General features: G+C 39.3%; 1 protein-coding gene across 2 annotated transcripts in view; it reads right to left on the bottom strand.

Annotated features, from left to right (window-relative positions):
- Window positions 1-19,676, bottom strand: part of atosa (atos homolog A) — a 33,417-nt gene extending 13,741 nt beyond the window's left edge. For both annotated transcript variants that reach the window (XR_015865458.1, XM_088413719.1), the window contains exon 1: window positions 19,006-19,676. Coding sequence is in view for 1 of the 2 variants with exons in the window: in XM_088413719.1 (XP_088269845.1) it covers window positions 19,006-19,036 (31 nt within the window). In the remaining variant the exon portion in view is untranslated. The remainder of the gene's footprint in view (window positions 1-19,005) is intronic.
- Window positions 19,677-21,142: the final 1,466 nt, after the last annotated feature.

Raw genomic sequence — 21,142 nt, 5'->3', positions numbered from 1 at the left:
GGGCACCAGTTGGTGTTAGAAAATTTGGCTTTTGAGGACGACCAATTCTTTGAGCATAAACATTACCGCCCTGAAGGCGTGCGTGCGTGTAACAAAAACAATCATGAATACTAACATACTAGCATAGTAGCACACAAATACACATTTGAATACATACAAGCATACATACACACAGAGCTGAACAAAGGGCTAGTGATACAAGGTTTGGGTAAGGGGCCCAGCGTACACATAGATGAGTGCTGTCATTCTTTTGGGCATCATGCTTGAATAGAGCATTCCTCTGAAGCCTACCACACACACACACACACACACACACACACACACACACACACACACACACACACACGCACACACACACACATACACGCATCTTTAAGGGAGGCTGGGAGGTGTTTAGGATGCAGGACAGCACAAAGAAACAGATTGGCGGGAAAGCTCCTATTAGACATAAAGAGAGAGCTGTGTTCAACGCTCACAAGCACATTTAGTGCTGCTGGTAAAACATCAATACAGCTGGACAAGCCCAAAATGTGTCGTTATGGCCAAATACTTACAGTTGAAAGTACATCTTTGTGAGACTGTTTGTGTAATTTGGGAGATTTGTGGATTAATCCACATTATATATTAATCATTAAGCCTTAACAGGGTTCAATGTTCAGCAGTACGCCTCTCTTACCCACTGGCCTGTGACCAAAAACAGTGTCTCTTTCCAATGTATAACCAACCTATCAGAGTGTACCTTTGGAACTTATCATGTGTATCTTGAAGTCGTATTTCTTGTTTTGTTGGCTTTTGGTCAGCATAAATGTGATCTGTTCTGGACTACTCATACATATACTTCTGAAGGGGGATTTGGATTTGATACAGCTTTGTATGAATGTTTTCAATTCAATTCAATTCAATTCAAGTTTTGAATGGGAATCAAATGAATGGGCCTTGATACTTGCACCTTTTAGTTTGTTGTAGGTGAATGCTCATTGCTTTATACCCTTGGTCAGGTTCAGTTGGACAAGTCTAAACACTTAAACCAAACTGGAGTGGTTGTAATCAACCAGTCTGAAACCACCATAATTAAAACAACAATATTGTACAATAATGCAATATCAGCAGCAGCTAAGAGAATTTGAGGCGCAATGATTAATCAAAAATGATTATTAAATTAGTCCATAGTTATTTTTGATCATCCTTGAATCATTTGGAAACTTTAAATTTGTGCAAAGGCTGAGAATTTCACCTGAACAGTAAATATCTGAATTCTGTAGTCCTCCATGAAAGCGGCTAGACTTTGCTTTTATTTTAGAAAACAATAACCAACATTTTTAGGCTTTTGGGGGGGAGACGATACGGGCCAAACTGGTAATTATAAGTAATTCATATGAGTTTGAAATAATGACGGGTTTGAATGCATGAAAATCAAAATTTCCCAAACATAATTCATTGATTTATCAAGGAAAAAAATGATTAATTCTTTATTAAAATAATTGTTGTTAGTTGCAGTCCAAACAGAATAAATCAAGTTTTAATTTACCATATTTTTCTAACTATAAGGCCACTCTTTTCATTGTCTTAAAACTGTGCACCTTATAATCAACGATGTATGGCTATAAAATTGAAGTTGACTAATCTTTGACTCTCGACACTTGTTGTATTGGACTGTTTCCCTTAATGTGGAGCAAGATGCAATGCAGACTGGTGATTGCTAAACATGTCTTTTGTCCGTGACATCTTTCTATTCATCAGTAATTTCTGGCATTTCTAGTGTAAAGGTTCTCAAAATACTTGACCTTCCAGCCCACCATTTTAGCACGTTTTCATTGAAATACCAGTAACAACAGTGTGGTCAGCATGTCAGGTGGTGTTGCTTTTGCTACTGGTCATTGATATTTATAATTGATGAATAAAATTAATCACTTCTGTGAGTGGCCAACTCACCTATCACAGTTGCCTTATTTATTATAAGTTAACGCCTGACACATAGGCTGCAGTCATGCTAAAAGTATTTATTTTTTTTTTATTTCAAAAGTCATAGGCGATTGGGAGGATTTCATGCAACAATGTCCTTCATTTGCTGTGTTATGTGTTAAAAGTCACGCTAGCTTTATATGGGACTTGTTCTACAGGTCTGATGTGCTTTCAACTAATGTGTCTTGCTATTATCACGTCAGGCTATGTGCGTAGTTATTTCTTCCTATCACCACAATCCAGATGAGGGTTTATTGTTCTCATCGTGCCATCGCCGACCTGCTTGTTGAAAGAAATAAGAGGCTTGGATAACGCATCCTGCTACAGTTGCGGATTATATGACGGCACAAAGCAACACTTGAGCCTTCCCGTTCCCACGTGCCCGCGACCTCTCCGCTGTTTGTTTCCACGAGGCAAATGTGAATTGCGTAACAGGTCAGATTTAGATTAGGGCTTCTTATTATTAGAGGCTGTGACCGCCTGCCACCAAGTGTGAGCTGGAATCCTGCCTGTAAATCGGCTGCGTTGGGTGGGAGACACAAACACGCACTTCTCAGCTGTCTTCATGTCCCCGGGCCAGCAGCAGATCAGCACAGTTATGTGGGATGGAAAATGTCCTCCAGGATAGGGAGCAGGGGGTCAGCTTCGGTAGCTTGCACATTGTTTAGAGCCAGCATGGCGGTGGTGCACACTGTAGGACAATTTGTCATCGCAGAAAAAGGCAAATGTGATGCTCATTTGTTTGTCCGCTGCGAGTTGAGTGTGAGGCTTGGATGCGAGGGAAAACAAAACCAAGCAAGTAATCCAATTTTGGCATTTTGAACACAAGTGTTTCTATTTTAACAGTGACAGATGGGACGATAGAAGCCAGGCACGCACATGCAGACATTCATATAAGATGGTCCATTAATCCAGGCAGGGTGGACACTGGACAAACAATAGTGCAAGCACTATGCTGCTCAGCTTTATGTGTATACAATAATGCTCATGGTACACTCCCAGCTAATTTGAATATAGCTAACAGAAGAATCCCATTCCGTTTATTTGCACTCTGCTATTTGTGTATGAGCACATTTCATTCAAATGAAACAGAACGACAGCTCAAAGTCCTACCAAGAGACGATCAAAGTCAAAAACACTGGTGATCTTAGCTGCAATGCATCTGCTCGAATCAAAGGGTTGTGTGGCGTATGCACCGTACTGATAGTATGATGCAGTCAGGGAGTGACCAGGCGTGGATCGGAAAGTGAATAATAAAGGTCTGAGCTGATACTGGGGGAGACGACTAAAGCTATTTGGACAAGAACATTTTTAACACGCTGTGAAAACAAAACCTAACATTTGCACTTAAAAAAACTATCACTGGCTGTCAAGACCATGCACATATTTTATAACACAATAAAGGGCAGTTCTACAATTTCTCAGTGAGGATGTAACTGTGTGGTTTTAAGTAAAAACAGGTTTCTGCCAAGCTAATGTCATAAAAGGAATTCATTCAAATCATGAGAACAAATGTGACCACAGGATTTTGACCGACACAGATCAATCTGTGGTAGATCTGCTCAAAACATTACATTTACATTCCAAGTTTGCTGACATGTGATTCATTAAAACAATCAGCTTTGCTATTCTTCAGTATGATATAATAACTATTTGTGTGGAGAATTCAAGGCTTCATTAGCCAGTGTCAGTAAAACAGAAATACAAACTAAAATTTGCAACAAACTACAAAAAAACGGCCATTTGTATCCCCCTATTTAATGGGGAATTATGGCTGAATGATTTTAGTAATATTTTGAATTGCAATTTTTCTGACATGCACATGATAAAGACATTTTCTTCAATATCAGGCTTCAGTGCAATAATTAAAAAATATTCCAAAATATACTGTATTTATAAAAAGGAAAACAAAATCTTAAAACCCTGTATTTGTGGCACATATGAGTACAAATAACATTGCTGATCATTTACTTTTGACCCTGAGTTTTTTGTCATGGTCGACGTCAGCCAATGACGTGTCCCACTGTTAGTGCAGGTACTACATTGCTAATGTAGTCATTATCTTATTTGTAGGTATGTGTTAAATGTGACACAAATTTCTTGTTTATAGCTGCTGAATCTCCGATCGAACGTAGCTCTAGCAAGACCTTTGTGGAAAGTCTTACTGTACCTATTTTGGGTCTTTGCCTCTTCTGTATTTAGAATGATCTATTAGCATACTTAGAAACTCCTCATTTGCCTTTGATGAAAGCGCTACTTGGGTAATTCATTCATGACTATGAAAAACAGAATCCACGTCATGTAGCTAATTATTGGTACTGTGCACTGACTTACATATAACAAACAAGTCCTTGTTGCTGCTAAGCAAGCGGCTTTTGCGCCAAGCGGCTGCAAATGATAGGATGCTTTTTTGACAGCTTGGGAGCTGGTTATTGAGACTTGTCCAATGTAACATGCAACTGATTGTTGAGCTTGCGGATGAGAGCCCTTTAAAATTGTGATTTTGATCATTTTAAAGCATAAATACTATAGGCCTATGTCTAATCCTCGAAATGATCAGCAAACTTTTAAATTGTGCTCTGTTTAAGTAAGATAACAGTGGCAAAAAAAATCTACAATTTACTGCCATTAATCAATGGTATCTCTTAAATGTTGATTTTTAGAGACAGTACAAAAGGGTCAAATGATTCCTCCAAAATCTGTATCATTCAGGCATCGATGGTATCTTTTGCAATTCTAATTTCTCCAGGCGCAGCGTCAGAACATTTACCATTGCATTCAAATAAGGAGCGAGGGTGTTGTTTGGTTCATGTGTGAAGATGCAGGAGCAGCATCACCAAACAAATTCTAGAGCCCATACAATCAGAATTAAAATGATCTTTACTGGCCAAGTACATAAAAACACTGACAAAGGCCATCATCAGTCTCGAGTGTGTGACATAATCATAAAGCATTTAAATTATGATTCATGTGGCCCAAGATGCACACAGGCACACATAGTTGTGTCTCTTAAATGAATATAGGGAAGCAGAGTGGGAGATTACCCTGACAGTGCTTCCATGCTAAATCTTCTTACTGCAGCCCCCGGTGAGATAAATATAGACATAGACAACTTGGTAGCAAGCGCTCATGATCCCCCCCCCCAACTTTAAATTCAAAGCACGCTATTTGATAACGCTGTCTGGGGTGCATGCAGACGCCGCCCCCACTCTTCAAATAAAATTGATTTAAGCATACAAACACAAAACCGTTTATTAGCTGATGGTTTTCATTGCCCAGAAAAACTGAAAATAAATTATTAGTGTAAAAACACAAAAACCTAACTGCCAATAACAATTATAAAGTTACATATTGAGAGACTCATGTCTTTTGTTGACACAGATTCTGCAAAACTGGCGCATCAAGCAGACAAAATCTCTTCTTGAGTTTTACATAATACATTTTCATGTGTGAGGGCTGGTTAACCTCCATGAGACACGTCCAGCCTTGGTAAAAACAGGATAATTTTAGCAAAACAAAAAGTAGTATTAGTGTGCCATAATCCTCGATACTTGCTACAGGTTGATCAAACACGTGACACACATAAAACACATTGAACCCACTTCAAACTGCGTAAAAGTTGTCTTTGCATCCCATCATTCTTGTAACTGGGTCACATAACTGGTCAGATTTTTTTCATGAAAAAAAAATACAGTATAGGAAAAGTTCATACTGCTGAATATATTGTGCTATAAAACCCTCAAATAAGCGGCATGGTTGAAGAAAACAATTATCAAAGCTACGCCTGTGGCGATGCATGACAGCACTTTTCCTTTCCACGTCCTGACATAAAAAGAGTCGCTCCGGAATACTAACTGACTTGCCGACAAGCAGAGAGCAGTCATCAGTGGTCACACTAGATTAATAACCAGAGGACAAAAATGGACGTTACCATGGAAACAGGCACGTTGTGTTAAACACTCCCATCACAGTGATTGAAGAAGTGAAAAGGAAAAGCGCATGTTTGCATCTTTGAAACTGACAGTGAGCAGTCTGTTGAACGTTTAAGGACTGATGGGTTGTGTTCAGGCTAAAGACCGTTTGCACTCCAAAGGCAATTGTACTGAAGTGATTACAGCATGTTGATCTGTTTCAGCTGGCTGCTATAGTGTGTCATTAAAAGGAGTGCATCATCTCCTTTGTGTGATTTGACTGGAGTCCACCCTGTTCAACTTTACAGTAATAAGACGTCAGCATAGAGTTCACCTTTCCTGTTTTTGTCTGCTTTGTGCCAAAGCAAAGAAAACAATAGAAGTGGAAGTGCGGCCTGCACATAAACTGACATGTTGAGACTTGTTATAAAGTGGACCCACACAAGTGTCAAATCAGTACAAAGCTTTTAAAATTCGGATTTCAAACAAAAAAATAACCAAAAAAGGCATTACATCAACATCTGTGTATTTCACTCAAAATTTGAGGTATGACTTGAATGAGTTAGGAGCTCAGTCATGCATTTTTTAAGCAACCAATTTTGACTCCCTTTGACAACTACAAAAGTAAAACATTGATTTTAACTTGGCTGGCAGTGAATTAAGGCACAGGTTCTCAAACCTTTTTCGATGACAAATGTTTGTGTAAAATATTTTTCAGCCATTTATCCTCGAACCAGCGCAAACCATTTTTTTCATGAAAAAAAGTGAGGCATAAAACACTACTGTAGAGTTTGTGTGAGGTTTTTTTTGAAACCACATTTGTAGTGGTATTTCGCAGCATATTTTATTCAGAAGATAGGTTGTGTAACATTATCTGTTTCATTTCTGGCTTGTCTGAATGAAAACTATCATTAATGACAGTGTGCATCCATATAAAGCTTTAAAAAAATGGACGCATACAACGTTTCACAAAGGTGTAACACAATTTAGCTAAAGGGTCCTTCATGTTCAAATTAATGTGCTTTTAATTTGAAACTGCATAAACAAACATGATATTAGGTGTACTCATACCTAAAGAAATACTGCTAAAATCTCACAAACCCCCTGAAGTGCCTTCTAGTACCCCAGGGTTAATGTGCCCTCATTTGAGAATGTTAAGGTACCACTGACCTTATCGGCTGATCTCATTCATACATGATCATATTAGAATTGGCGGCACAAAACCCTGATTATAGCACCCCTAACATTTTTTAAACTCCATGTCTGCCCATGGACCCACAAATAGAGTGGCTTTGCAACTCATGATGTAATTCAGCTAAGATCATCAATCCACTTTCTCAACAAACAGTTGCCAGCAGAATGTTGAAAGTGTAAAGTTAAGCGGCGGCTGCTGTTTCATTTGCACACATGCTACTTCAAAACCATAAACTCAGGGCACAAGAGTGTCGACGTCTCTCCCACGCTGCAATTCAAAAGGGGCAGATTTTGAGCACACATGGCAACAAGCCCTGATTGGCTTAGGAGCCTGAGTACAGTTCCAGCTGAGGAGAACCCTTCCTCTGTTTTTGTCAACTCAGCTACCATTGTTCCCTCCACACACATACATACACATAGTTTGTCACCGCACTTTGTCCTCACTCACACCCGCCTGCAATTGTTAGGCACAATCAGCAGTTGTTTGCCAGCTGAGCAATAAAGCACATGCTACCGAAATCACGTGACAAATGAGTCACTTGGGGAGGAAAAACAAAGGTTTTCATGAAACAAAAGCCAAAACTCAGCTGATGATGAAAAAGTAGCCTATCATCACCTCCCTTACCCAGACAGCTCCAATCGGGGCTAAATAAACTAAATCATGCTATACTAATAATTAAAGAGTTAAAACATGAAATTTGGCTAAGTAAATCTTTTACAAAGACATTCAAATATGTAAATCCACAAATCTGCCGTGAATTAGCAGATCAGTACTGTTTGATGGCAAAAGCCCAAACAAAGGCTGCCTTTTGATGTTAAGCGAGTGTGTTAGGTTTCTACATTTCACCCAACAGGATCAACTAGTTGGTGAGTTTGACGAAACTCTCCCTGAGTGACCCCCAAAACAAAAGCTTTAATGTTTCCACCTCACATATTTGTAATCCTAGTGGGAATAGAAGGAATTTAGGCATTTAGGCAAGGCATTTAGGCAATGAGCCCATTTAGGCAGTGACCAAAAACAAATGAGGTATGAAGGTGTAATGCCAGGCTAAAAGGCTGTTGACCCTACTAGCGTGCCGTTGCCATGCTGGAAAAAAGTATGCCCTTTTTGTTGTCAACAGCCATGGCAACTGAAGGCATGGCATGGCAACTACCTATGCTACTTAAAGGCACCAATTATTCAGAAGAAGTGCTCGAGAACTAGGATGAGGCAAGCACTTACACACATAAAACTGTCTGTAAAAGACTACATTTTCCTTCCTTTCTTAATGTTTCACTCTTTGGTCTTAAAGAAAGTGATACCAAACGAGGTAATGTTGTCAATAAAGAGATTTTCCCACTTAAGGAGTTGTGTCAGAGGTTCTCTTCAATTCTGGGACAGAAATGTGAATAAAGAGTTAAGACCCAAAACCCCAAATTGGCACTGTCAATCTAATACATATGTACACACTTAATCATTGATTGTTACAATATTAGCTGTACAGTATCAGTATAAGAAAATTTGATGGGTATTGCTGGTGTAAATTTGAGGATGATAAAATTACTACGAATGGCCTAATAAAGTATGAGTTTGACAGTATAGGCATTTTTTCTTACCCTGTATACTCACTTATTAGTATACATGTACAGAAAAATGTTAGGCCAATGGACATGGATGTCTTGGTACACTTATATTTTGAAGTTGTTCCCAACAGCATGTTGACAAGCGTCACTCTACTGCAACTGCTGCACCAGACTCCTGATACAAACACAACATTGTTCACAGATCACATTGTATCCCCATTTCAGGGTTCTAACAAATAACTTAATTATGTTAACATTAACGTGGCACATGTTGCCAGTGTTTACCGATGGCTCGGCGTCCATAATAGCTGCGGTTAGCATAAATTAGCCACTAGCTGGCAGTGCTACATGTATGCTGGTGTGATAAATGTAAGTTTTTTTTCTTTTAAAGGTTGATTAATCAACATCATATTCAGCCTTTGGTGTTCCACTCCACTGTAGAAGTATACCCGAAAGGAGAAAAAAATGTCCTTTTGATTTTTCAACTTTCTCTCTTAAGTAAGCTGACACAGGATTAAGTCAACACCCTGTTCCTATGACATTTACTTTTTCCACATCCCTTTCATTAAGTGTAACTGTCATTGTTCAGAAAATGTCACAAAATTCCTCTTCCCAAATGGCCTTTAGTGGCCTTCATGTGAAGGTCAGGACAGTTGATTTTGTTATATATTCCATTTCTCCCCCAAAAATGATGACTCCCACAGTCATGCAGAATGCAAACCTCATTGATGAGAAAGACTTTCATCTCACACCTAACTAAGTTGTCTCAAGTATATACTACATTACATGGACAACCTGTGTTGCGTGAACCTGGCATAATGACCTCAAAACCAATGCAAATAAGTTCCAGTTGGAGGCCTTAAGCACTGAAGAGTCCCTTTGCCAAGTCACTGTAAAATGCATATTATGCAAAGTGAAAGAATAGTGAAGGAAGACTGGATAAAAAGCAACAGAATAAAGAATATTTGTTCACATAAAACAGAATTACCTTGAACAAAATATGGCGCTCACCTCTGAATATTCAATCTGATTATCAAAACTGAAAAATGCAAGATTCTTTTAACCATCCAAAAAATGGTTCACTCCAACCATAGAAGTGGTGTCTTGGCTGTTTGCGTGCCTAGTGGAAGCAGCAGGCCTCATGGTGGTGTGCTCAGGACACTGGGCCAGTAGGACACAGTGGCCTGTGTCTGTAACCAGACCCAACCACGAACGTGAACACATGGGGCCTTTGACCTCGCCAGCGCTTCTCATGCCAACTTCTGGAAAGGGGAGTTAAAGCGAAGCAATCCGAGTGGCGTCGCTCAGGAGGCTGGGAGGAAAGTGTGTCACTTGTGGAATCGACACCCTGAGGTAGGGGTTGATAACTATGTGTGGGCTGCCATTAGACACTAGAAGCCTCTTTACATAGATAAAAGTCCTGCAAAATACTGTAGTTGTGACAGCATTTAACTGTGTCTACCTGTTATGCAACTCCTGTAAAGTGGAACATTGACAACTGTGTATTTTCACACAGCGACTGGCATTTTGCAATCACCTTCACATAATCTCATCAATGATATAATCATTTAAATTTGTGACATCATCAGCACCAGTATCTGGTGTGATGTAAAATGCTTGTCAAGTGGTGGGGGTTGTTCTTAACCACAACAGGTCGGGAGAAGTGAGTCTCAGATGTTAAAACTTCTCACCCTAACAATGCAACATTCCAACAAGCAAGGTTATGGCTATGATAAAACATCAGGTGGAATAGGTTTAGAATAAATTTGCCACAAATGTGCCCCAGAAAAACGTTGTGAAAATTCCTGCTTCCATGGCCAATAGAGGCAAGGAATTTTGCCCAAATCTTTTGCGCGCACCATACTAGTACGGTGATACTCTAGGGCACAGGTATGACACTAAAGGCAAGGGGGCCAGATCTGGCAGCCATATCATTTTATCTGTGACCCCGTTCCAAAATTTTAACTTGTCATGCGTAGTAAATAATAAAATTGAGAATTTGTAATATATTTCGTTTAGTTTTGTTGCAGTAACTTCAACAATAAATCAACAAACTCTTGTCCTTTACTTCTGATTTCAAAACTACTAAGTCATCAGTTTGTTAAAAGCAGGTCAATTAAAAAAAAAATAACTTGGTTTCCTCACCATATCGTCCCACAGAGGGCAGTTGTAGCTACAAAAAGGCTTGCGACAAAATTGAGTTTGAATGCCCTGGCCTAGGGTTCACCCCAAAAAACTTGCTAAGTCTGGCAGGGGGCAGGAACAGCCTGGCAGCCCATTTACCTCATAAAACACTGGGGGAAACGCTGCTCTGATTTACAACTATACCATTTTTATGCTTTGCTTTATGCTGCTAGCCAAAATTTGTGCTTATAAGGAGCACAAGATATGCCCACAATAGTTTACAAAAATAAATTCAGTTACAAGTTCAATCAAGCAATGAAATCTCACTATTTAAGGTACCATTGTGTTAGCCTTCGGTCAACAAGATGTCATAATTTACTGAACAATTTAGAGTACCCATTACCAGTGTGGTACTCCATGAAAAGGTAAAAGAAAAATACCTGACCAAGAAAAAAAAAAAGCTGAGTACAGGGGGAGGGGAACATTAAGTTCACAGAACAGAATTGACTTACTGCCAACGGAACTGGTCCGAAAATGAAGACTTACAAGGGCTGGTGTCTGCCAAAAATACTCAAGCCAATTGTTTTGCTTGACGACAAGTTATGTGTGAATTAACTAGAGTAAAGGGGATTGCGGTCTCAAATTTACTGAACCCCCAGACTGTTGTTAATAAACAATGTGCTCAACGCCTCCACAACGAGTCCCCTAAGTGCTCTCTGTTATCAATGTAGCCATGTATCTGCTGTGAGAACTACATGGTCACACTGGGATACAAGAAAACCAGATAATTAATTGCTAGTTTTAGATTTGGCTTTTTTAATTATAATAATGACAAGGATAAGTGACCTTCCCGTACTGCTGCCTTTTTGGTCACCCTCTAATGCAAACATTCACAACAATAGCCATCACTGAGCCTCCCTCCCTCCGCAATACCCTTTTGACCCCAGCCCTTAAACTACCACATGCAAAAAAAAAAAAAAAAAAAAAAAAGACATCAAAGCAGTAGGACAAGATTCAAGTTCCCAGAAATTATTAAAGGGCAGAGTTAGCCTTGTGTACGACTCTAAATGAGTCACAACACCTTCCCCAAGATAAAAGTGAGACAAAGAGGGTCAACAGTTCTTAGTGAAAAATCAATACAAATGTTTGTGAAGAAATCAATGTTTTCTTGTTTTCCTTTAATATACGGTTTTTCAATAAAATCTGCACTTAAAAACCAAGGTGATCAAAATTAAGTATTAGCTTTAGGGGTGCAATGATTACTCATCAAAAAAATTGGTGATCAAATTTATCCTTTTATTATATATTTGATGAGTCGATTGGATGCCTACTTTATTGAGATTCTCAATAGTAAATGTTATTCGATTACTCCTCAATAAAAGTGAACTGACTATCTTTAGAGGTACGTTTAGTCGATTAATCGCCAACTAAGGTACAATTAATTAATCGATTGTCAATGAATTGATAATCAAATTTACTGATAATTATTTTTGATAATCTACTGTTTAGAGAATTCAAACTGTCCAAATCCTCAGACTTTCACCCTGTTTAAAGTTTATACTATATTTAAATTAATCATGAAACAGATTATCGTTGTGTTGAATCAAAATGAAACAAATACAAACATCTTATATTTTGGAAGACAATTAGTTTATTATCAGCCAGCAATTAATAGACAAAATAATTGACTGATTAATCAGAATAATTATTAGATGCAGCCCCAATTGTGTTGAGTCAAAATAAAATATTTGCTTTTACTTTGGAAAACAATAACCAACATTTTGGGCTATTTTCTGCTATGTAATGGACCAGCACTAATTGATTATCAAAAATAATTGTTAGCTATATCTCCATTTTTAACCTTGTAAAAACTAATTAACAAGGTAGATTCCTTACATTTTTCTAGCTTGAAAATTGCCCAAAAAAATAAAAAGACCATTCCAAAAACAGACTTACTGTAAATACACCGAAACCCATTTGACCAGCTGCTACACACCTTGAAAACAAACCGCCAAGCCCAGATGGCTCTTTCCGTTGTATAGCAATGACATCACTATACAACGGGTGGCAAGTTGGCAACAGCAAGTTGACCCATGCTGGTACTTTCAGCTTTAACCAGTCTGTTGCTATGACTCTTCAGCTAGTTATCATTGAGCCTCAGTGGCTTGCTGAGCACTTAGCATGTGCACTTCATAACTAAGCATGTGCAACATAAAATGTTCCATTACTAAGCATGTGCAAAATAAAATATTCCATTATTACGGAAATGCATTACTGCACTGGGAGGAGTGTGAGGCACAATTCCTTGCAGAAGCAACGGATGGCAAGGCTACTTAAGGTCTGGCTTGTTACAACAAAATCAGAGATAAATGCTGGCCCAGGATTGACCTTCATTAGCTTCTAGCACGCTGCCCGTAAACACATTTTTTTTCTGCCTATGATACAGTATCAGAGTTCTAACACAGAGGGCGGGTGGCTCTTGTGTGCCAGAGTACATACTGTAGTTGGCATTGCACATCAATGACCAAAGCAAACAAATTAAAACGAAAATCTACTCACGCAATTGTTTATTTTTTCATATGATTAACAGTATAACCCTGTTTGATTAACACACTAATCATAGTTATCTTAACAATTGGCCTGGCTTCTCTTTCTTTTCTCAACATCCCTTCTTGGCAATACTTATCAAAAGTGTGATAATTACCAACTTAGAAGTGACTGCAGTGTTAAGCCACACTAGTAGTAGCTTGTTATTAGATAGCTGCATACTGTAAGTAGCCTAGAGTTTGACTAAACGTCCAACCATCCTAAAGTAGGTGGCAAAAGCACCTTGCACCATTGCAAGTGCATCTCTCCCCCCGGTTATTGCAAGCCATGCTTTTCATTGCCTTAATTTCAGCAAATTTCCATACAATTGCTTGTTATGCAATTGACTGGCAAGTGGTGCAGCATATGGAACAAGTGGTAAAGAAAACAGACGGCTGGATTTTGTACCTTGTGAAATGTGTTTGCATTTTCGGACTGTAAAATGTCCTGGTTTTTGTCTCAATGGATTGCCAACACTGACAGTTCTTTTTTTAGCTTTTCAGTTAAAACGATCTCACATTAACGACTTTACAAGCCAAATATTTTTGTGAGATGAAGCTATGTTTGGAAACAGCGGTCAACTGGTCTGTGATGCCTGAAGCTTCTGTTGATCATTAAGAGCCAAATTAAAATATTTGCAGAAGAAAGTGAAGGCATACACAGATAGGTTCAAAGCGGGTGACACAAGCAAGCACCTGTTGTTGATGCCTCCTGGTGCGGGATAAATCACCGCCAAAGGAGCCAGAAAACACAATACAGGAGGAGACAGGTGCTGTGTACGTCACTGTGTGTTATCTGGGGCTCTTTGTCAGCGAGAGTGCAGAGTCGCTGATTCGCTTGCATGAGTCTGGGACATCTCAGGGCAGCTGTAATCTGGCCGATGGCAGGACAGGAGGTAGGCAGAGGAGTGGAGTTGGGCGGGGGTGAGGGTGTGGGCTGCCTGATGCAGAGGGCATCTAACTAAAGCAGAGTACACCAGCTGACTGGCTAAAAAGTGATTATATTTGGGCACACTATACTATTATAAAGGACAGTGTGTGGACATTTTTGTCCTTTGAGAAAAAAGGAATTGACTCTCAGCAGGTTTCAATGCACATGCTATAATTAAAAAAAAAAGTGTGGTGCAAGCAGTCTGGGTTTTCTTTATGGGACCAGTGTAAAACGCGAATGGTGGAGCCACACAGTTTAAGGCAGCTGTGGCTATTGGGAGCAAACTGTTGAACGCATACTCCCACATTGACCTGACTCATCGCTCAACCCATAGCAAAACAAGGGAGTCAGATGGCTTTTGGTTAGCACGGCATAAGGGCTCATGTTGTGCCCTGAGTAACAAAACCTTGGTTCGCAACATGCATGAGTGAACAAATTGAGATTGATTTAAAGTCCTTATTTTTGTTTTTGCTTAATACTACTAACATTGATCCTGTGCTCGAAGTTTGCTGTCTGCTTTCCAGTTTTGCTCTGAATAGATTTTTACACTGAGTAGACCTACTCAGTCCAGTTGCATAAACTATTGTGATCTAATTTGAGCTGAATTGGAAATTATGGATTTAAACATCTCCCAGTAGATACAGTGCAAGTGTAGATGCAGTGCAAGTGTAACATTGTTACATATAATTATGTGGAACTAAACTTAGGTTGCCAATCAATTTCACTTGATATTATTTCAGTTATTCATTATTTTCTCAATTAATCTCACACTCCTTTCAACCCGCAGTTATCGGCATAGCGATGGTTAAATAATCTTTAACTCTTACCAAAAAGTGAAAGAAATACATTGCTCATCAATATGGAAAAATATCCCACTATCTATGACTGTCATTGTTATGCCAACATATTAAATCTTCATCTTTTATTAATATTTGGGACGCTCTTTAACACCTTGGTTAAAGAGCCTTGGTTCCTTTGGAAAATGAAAAACAGTCTGCAAGCATTCAAATGTACTTTCTTGGTCATGTGCAAAGTTGTTTTTGTTCCATGGATACCTTTGGGAATTGTGACCATAATTTGTTTCCCACTCATGCTTTTGAGAGATAAATCCAAGTATTTTTAAATAAACTTTGACCAAAATCAAATTAATTTTTGTAAAGTAAAGAAACTGACACTTTTGTATTATCTTCTCAATTTTCTCATTAGACAAGTCTTCAGTTACTTTGTCAGTATCTCCTAACCCGGAGGTAGGTAACCTCGTTACTAGAGAGCTGCAGACCAACATGTTTTTCTTATATCATATCTTTGAATCAGGTGTGTTATAGAAGGGAGACGTTGAATAAATGCAGGATAGCAGCTCTCCAGGACCGGAGGTGTCTATCCCTGTCCTAACCAGTTAGTTTCGACAAGCAGGTCTGTTTATATGCATTACACGGCTTTCTTTTAGTGGCCCAAAGCTTTTGCTCAAAGGTAGGTCAACCACAGGACATATCCTGCTACATCAGCTGAACTGTATCTAAATGTAATAGCAGTAACCTTAATTGCTGGCAGATGAAGAATGAGTACTGTTTCACTCAAGTCTGAAAGTGTGACTTTTATCCAGGGATCAGAAGCCAGATCTTTCCTTTTGTCCCAGTTGTTGTGTTTGGGTCATTATTATTTCTATAATGGCAGGCCATCCATCAAAACAAACAAACAAAAATTAAATATAAAAAAACAACAACATAAATCACAACACTCCATTTAAGTGCTCACTGAAGAATCTTGCAGCAGAAAACGGTAAGTTTCTGTTGACTTTTGACGGGTTTTAAAAAAATATTGGTTGAAATAGTCAGTGTTGTGCCCTTTTTTGTAATTTTCTTGACAATTATGTGTTCTTTCTGACCACACTCGTCTAAACACAATATCACAATTAATATAGCATCTGTGGGATGTACATTAATATGAACTCAAATTCAATTGTTTTTATTCACCTATAGAGGCGACCATTTAGCCACATGCTGTCAAATGAAAACGACATCACTGTTGCTCAAGGCTCAAGTAACGTCTCAGAATTTCCAGTTTTGAAGAGTTGCGACCTTCTCAAGCTGGGCAACTGTGATGTAATTTTCAGTTGACAACCAGTGGCAAAATGGCCGCACTCGGGAGATGAATGAAATCTATATTGCTGCTCATTTTATATTCCACGAGGCAATGCTGATTAAAACCCTGTGTTGACTGGTGCGGCTACATTGAACATTTTGTTGTACTGATTTTTTTTAATCAATTCCTTCCTTTAAAATCGTTTCTTTAACAACAAATGGCAGACTTCTGGACAAGTCCAGGCAAGTCCCCCTCCAACCTAAAAGTGCCTCGGGTGCCTCAAATCAGCGTCCACAGTGAGTGTCTGCTTCGTACTCCTTCATGCTCAGCTGCTAAGTAAACACCTTCGCTCAGCACTGCAGTGGCTTTCTGTGAGCAACGCTGGATGAGGGGTTCAGACAAGAGAAAGCGGGCGTCAGGGCACTGAGCATCCTGACTGAGTTGACCCGTATAAGAACAGTACAGCATGTTCTAAATTAACAATAGCACGTCACTGAGTGCCAGTCGCGTAGTAGACACACACACAAGCTGTCTTATTTGGGACACAGCAGCCAGTGCCATGCCAAAATTACATTGTGATAGTTCATGATGGGTAAAGAGCAGACTGAAGAGCGTGTTTACACTAGATCAGTTTGAACTGAAAACACAGGAATTTGTATGCATTGACAACAGATCTTTGGAGCCCTAACATTTGAAAGTGAAAACATTGCCACTTGTTTGCAAGACAAAGGAGTTTGAGACTTTAAATGCTCACATTTAAAACTCAAAACACGGGTGTTCATTTGCATGATAGCAGGATTTGAAAAGCCCTTAAAAGGCCAACATTTGCAAACAGAGTGAACTGGTCACCAGACAATCACAGGGCACAAATAGACAAACAGCCATTCACATGTACATTCTTGGAATTGGAAATGGAGAATGTAATCGCTTAAATCATTTGATTAATTGTTTTGGCCCTGCACAGATGTAAACCAGTTTTGCTGTACTAAAACTAGTTATAGACCGATTATTTACATATCATCGGCGAAGCATTTGCCATTCAAACAAACACCAGTATCGGCTGTTTTTTAAAAAAAATCTGATGGCTGATTTAAAAAAAATAAATAAAATCTGTTAACTTCAAGGAACTATTGGAATTTCCTGGCGACATTATAAGAGATTCTGTAGACCCTACAAAAGCTCTGCTTTCACCTGGAAAGACTAATGATTAACTTAAAATAATCAATTACCAACTTATCAGTAACATATTTGATCATATATTGTTTTATAACTTAATTTAATTTAAAATTGTCCAAAACCTTGAAATTTCATCCTCTCGCCAGTCAATGCTGTCTTGTTTATGTAGCCCTCCATGTAGCATTAATCATTATAGTAGCTCTACTAGTAACATTTATTGATCCTATGACCAGTGTGCCAAAGTTGTTCCTCTAGTGAAGAACAGTGTTGCCAGTTACCTTGAAACAGTAATTTAGATACTCTACTCATTAGATGAGTATGTCGTTCATTAGAAATGATCTAACAGTCTGCGGTTAGACATTTTGCAAACATTGGTTGCTGAAAAGTAACACATTCAGCCTTTGGAAAGTAACTTGAGATTACTACATAATACATATCATGTTTTATATTAATAATATTAAAAATTGCAGTCAATATTCAGTCGTCAGCATCATTATGGAAAGAGCATGCTAATTATCAGGCCTATGGAATAAATGTTCAAATGGATTGCCATCAAACAACCTTCATAAAACCGTAAGTTGGAGCAGAGGTAAGTCAAGGTGCCATTGTACACAAAACGTGGAAAAATTCTGTTTCTATGTAGTCATTGTGGCGCTTAAAACGCCATGCCCGCAGCTATGTAACTCCTGCCACCAGTCGTACACAAAGCTAACACATAAAAGAGAACACGGTCGTAAAGAATCTCGCTATCGCTCATTCGGTCGTGACCATCACGGTGCCACATGACAGCCGCTGTCGCCATCTTACTATTCACAGTTGACCCACCGTGGCAGGCTGCATTATTTCGGAGGACTATAATTACCCAAGCATCAATGCCCTTTATATTTGTTTTTGCTCCGTTGCATCATGCAAGATGTCTGATTATGTACAAAAGAAGCCCTCAAAGCAATTACATGAGAGAGTGACAGCAAAGGTACATGTCACTAAAACAACAGTGTGTCTTTCATAACCTCGTCAAAACACTCAGGGCCACCCCGTGATTGACTGCAGCTAATCCCATCACGCTGCTGCCACCAGTGTACAATCAATCACTAAATGCAGCTTTTTCATGATCAGAAATGCAGACGACGTCTCCAAAAGAGAGCCTCGGTGGAATCAACATAATCACAAACAAGGGTGTCCCCCCCATTTGTCCCTATTTCACCCTCATCACTGCTGCAGACATGTAAACAGGTTGCAGAGCATAAGGCGACTGCCTCATTTCCACAACAGGGCTGCACTAAAAAAAGCAAAACAAACAAGCTGACATGGAGCAGCAGAAAAAGCGTGTCCTCATTTGCTTTGGATAGAAGTGCACATGGATACAATGATGCAACGCCGTGACGTCATCGGGTTTCTTGGAAACTATTCCAAACACATATGGATACAGTGAGGTAACACGGTGACACCGTGTCCATTTTGAAGGTGTTCAACCTACCTCTCTCGGGCTTCATGTTGTCCAGTGTCATCAGGCTGGCTTGGGTCTTCTCCCCTCGCCCTTCTTTCGACAGCAAACAGTAGCCCACGAAGCTCGGCGTGAACAACCACCTTTGCGATGCCAGCTGGCTGGGGCTGGCTTGGCACTATCCCGCTACAAAGCGTCGCTTTGTTAGCATGCTACTGTACTCTGCCATTTTGTTCAAAAGACACCTGCGAGCCCCACGACGAGCAACCGTGCCTCGCTCGGGGTAATAACGGACTGGTGGTCGCCAAGTAGCTTTCTTTCAACGGCAGCCCCTTTTGTTAAACAAACAAGCGAGCTGGCCTATAGTGACAGCACCCTTTTAAATTCGGCCACCTGAGCCATCACTTAATCGTAACACAGCTAGCTAACTTCAACTACGACTCGTACGTGATCAGCGCGTCTTCTTCGTTGGTCCCCATCGACTTGGCTGCTGTTGACTCCTCATTTCAAAACTTTTCCTCCCCTTCACAACAACAACAACAACGCGTATAAAAAGATGGCACGACTTCGCTAGGGCTGAAGCTAACGTTTCATTCGCGACCAAAAGCTGGCGAGCCAGTCGACTTGCTAAACGGACGACTTAGCGAACCAAGTACGGATGAAAGAAACACCGTCAGTCTGCCTAGTCGTGATGCTTATTACAGTCTGGCCCCCTCTTCTTCCTCCTCCTCCTCCTCCTCCTCCTCAACACACACTCCTACAGTCCCTCCCTCCTCGGCTTGTCAAAACTAGTGATGGGTTTTCGCAAACGAACTGGCACAAAAGAACAAAGCTTCTATAGCAATACAATACAATAGTACAATTAAATAATGTCAATATTTTTAAAACTGGTAAACTAATTACAATAGCATCCATTATAAGTTATAAGAAATTTTGAAAATGACCACATTTAAATTATACAAAACATTGATCACATTTTCAAAACATACATAGAAGTAACAATATTTTTTTATATTATTTTTTTAAAGTGCTTGATTACAAGCCATCGTTTACAAATGAGTATACGTGAGCATCTAAATTGAAAAATAAATATTTGTATGTGTTAATTTCTTAACCTAATTAATCAATAAGATGTTGGATCCATCTGATTCATTTTCTTAAGTCAAATGTGGCCCTCTGGGCTCGAGTTTGCTTGGTCCTGAATATTTTATCACACAAAATGTCATATGAAATTGCACTTTGTGAAAACGTGATTTTTATTTTTAGAATATATATTCTATATACTGTACTGTCTTGTCTATTTAATATGCACCAATCTGATCCCCCAAATTAGTTGTATACCAGCTGACTATAAATGAATATAAATTCTGTTCCATTTATTCATGTTTTATTTACAGTCAATTTGCAATATATCAATTGACAAAATACTTAACCGAACTAACAGTTCGGTTTCACTCTCAAATTCAACAAAATGACCAAAACTACATGTTCGGAGAGCCAAAAAGAGTCGATTCAAGCTTTCAAGTCAAATGATCCATATCATTTTGAGCGAGCCGGAATGCGCATAAGGAGTCAAAACACATGAGCACAACCTTTCGTCACGTGTCCCAACAACAGCCCCTCTCAGCGTCACTTCCCCCTTTTTCTCTTCCACGTGAGATTGCAACCATGGCAACCATCAAGCGTTCAAACGCCAAAACTTTTTTTTTCAAGCGCCAACATGTAATTCGTGCAATAACACGTTGCTCGCGTCAATTTAGAGATGGACACAACAAAGAGAAAATATGGGCGGGTCTGCGCTACAATCTGTCAGCTGATTGGTCGAGTGGAGATTTAGTAGCGCGTTCACGTGCACACGTGAGGCGAACATTTTGTTCTGGCTTGTGGTTGGCTCGTATGGCTACAAAGATCGTCTATTTAAGACAGTGTGCTGTTTGTTTCTCTTTTTACGCACGCCTTTCTGACATTGCGTTTGATCTTCCAAGAGTTTCATCTTATCAAAATACATATCGTAATAATAGAAGATAATGCGTATGTAACAGTATATTAATGACAGACTAGCGTATAAACAGTTTGTTCAGTCATTCACACTCACACTCATACCAAGTAGACAATCTTAAATAAAGAAGAGAAAAGAAGCGTGAGACTTCTTGTTTTAAAATAATCTTTG

Source organism: Hippichthys cyanospilos, chromosome 4 (assembly GCF_059441005.1).
Source record: "Hippichthys cyanospilos isolate Australia breed blue-spotted pipefish chromosome 4, RoL_Hcya_1.0, whole genome shotgun sequence".
Classification (NCBI taxonomy): Eukaryota; Metazoa; Chordata; class Actinopteri; order Syngnathiformes; family Syngnathidae; genus Hippichthys; species Hippichthys cyanospilos.
Note: the sequence above shows the minus strand (reverse complement) of the source record. Positions and strands in the feature narration are given on the sequence as shown.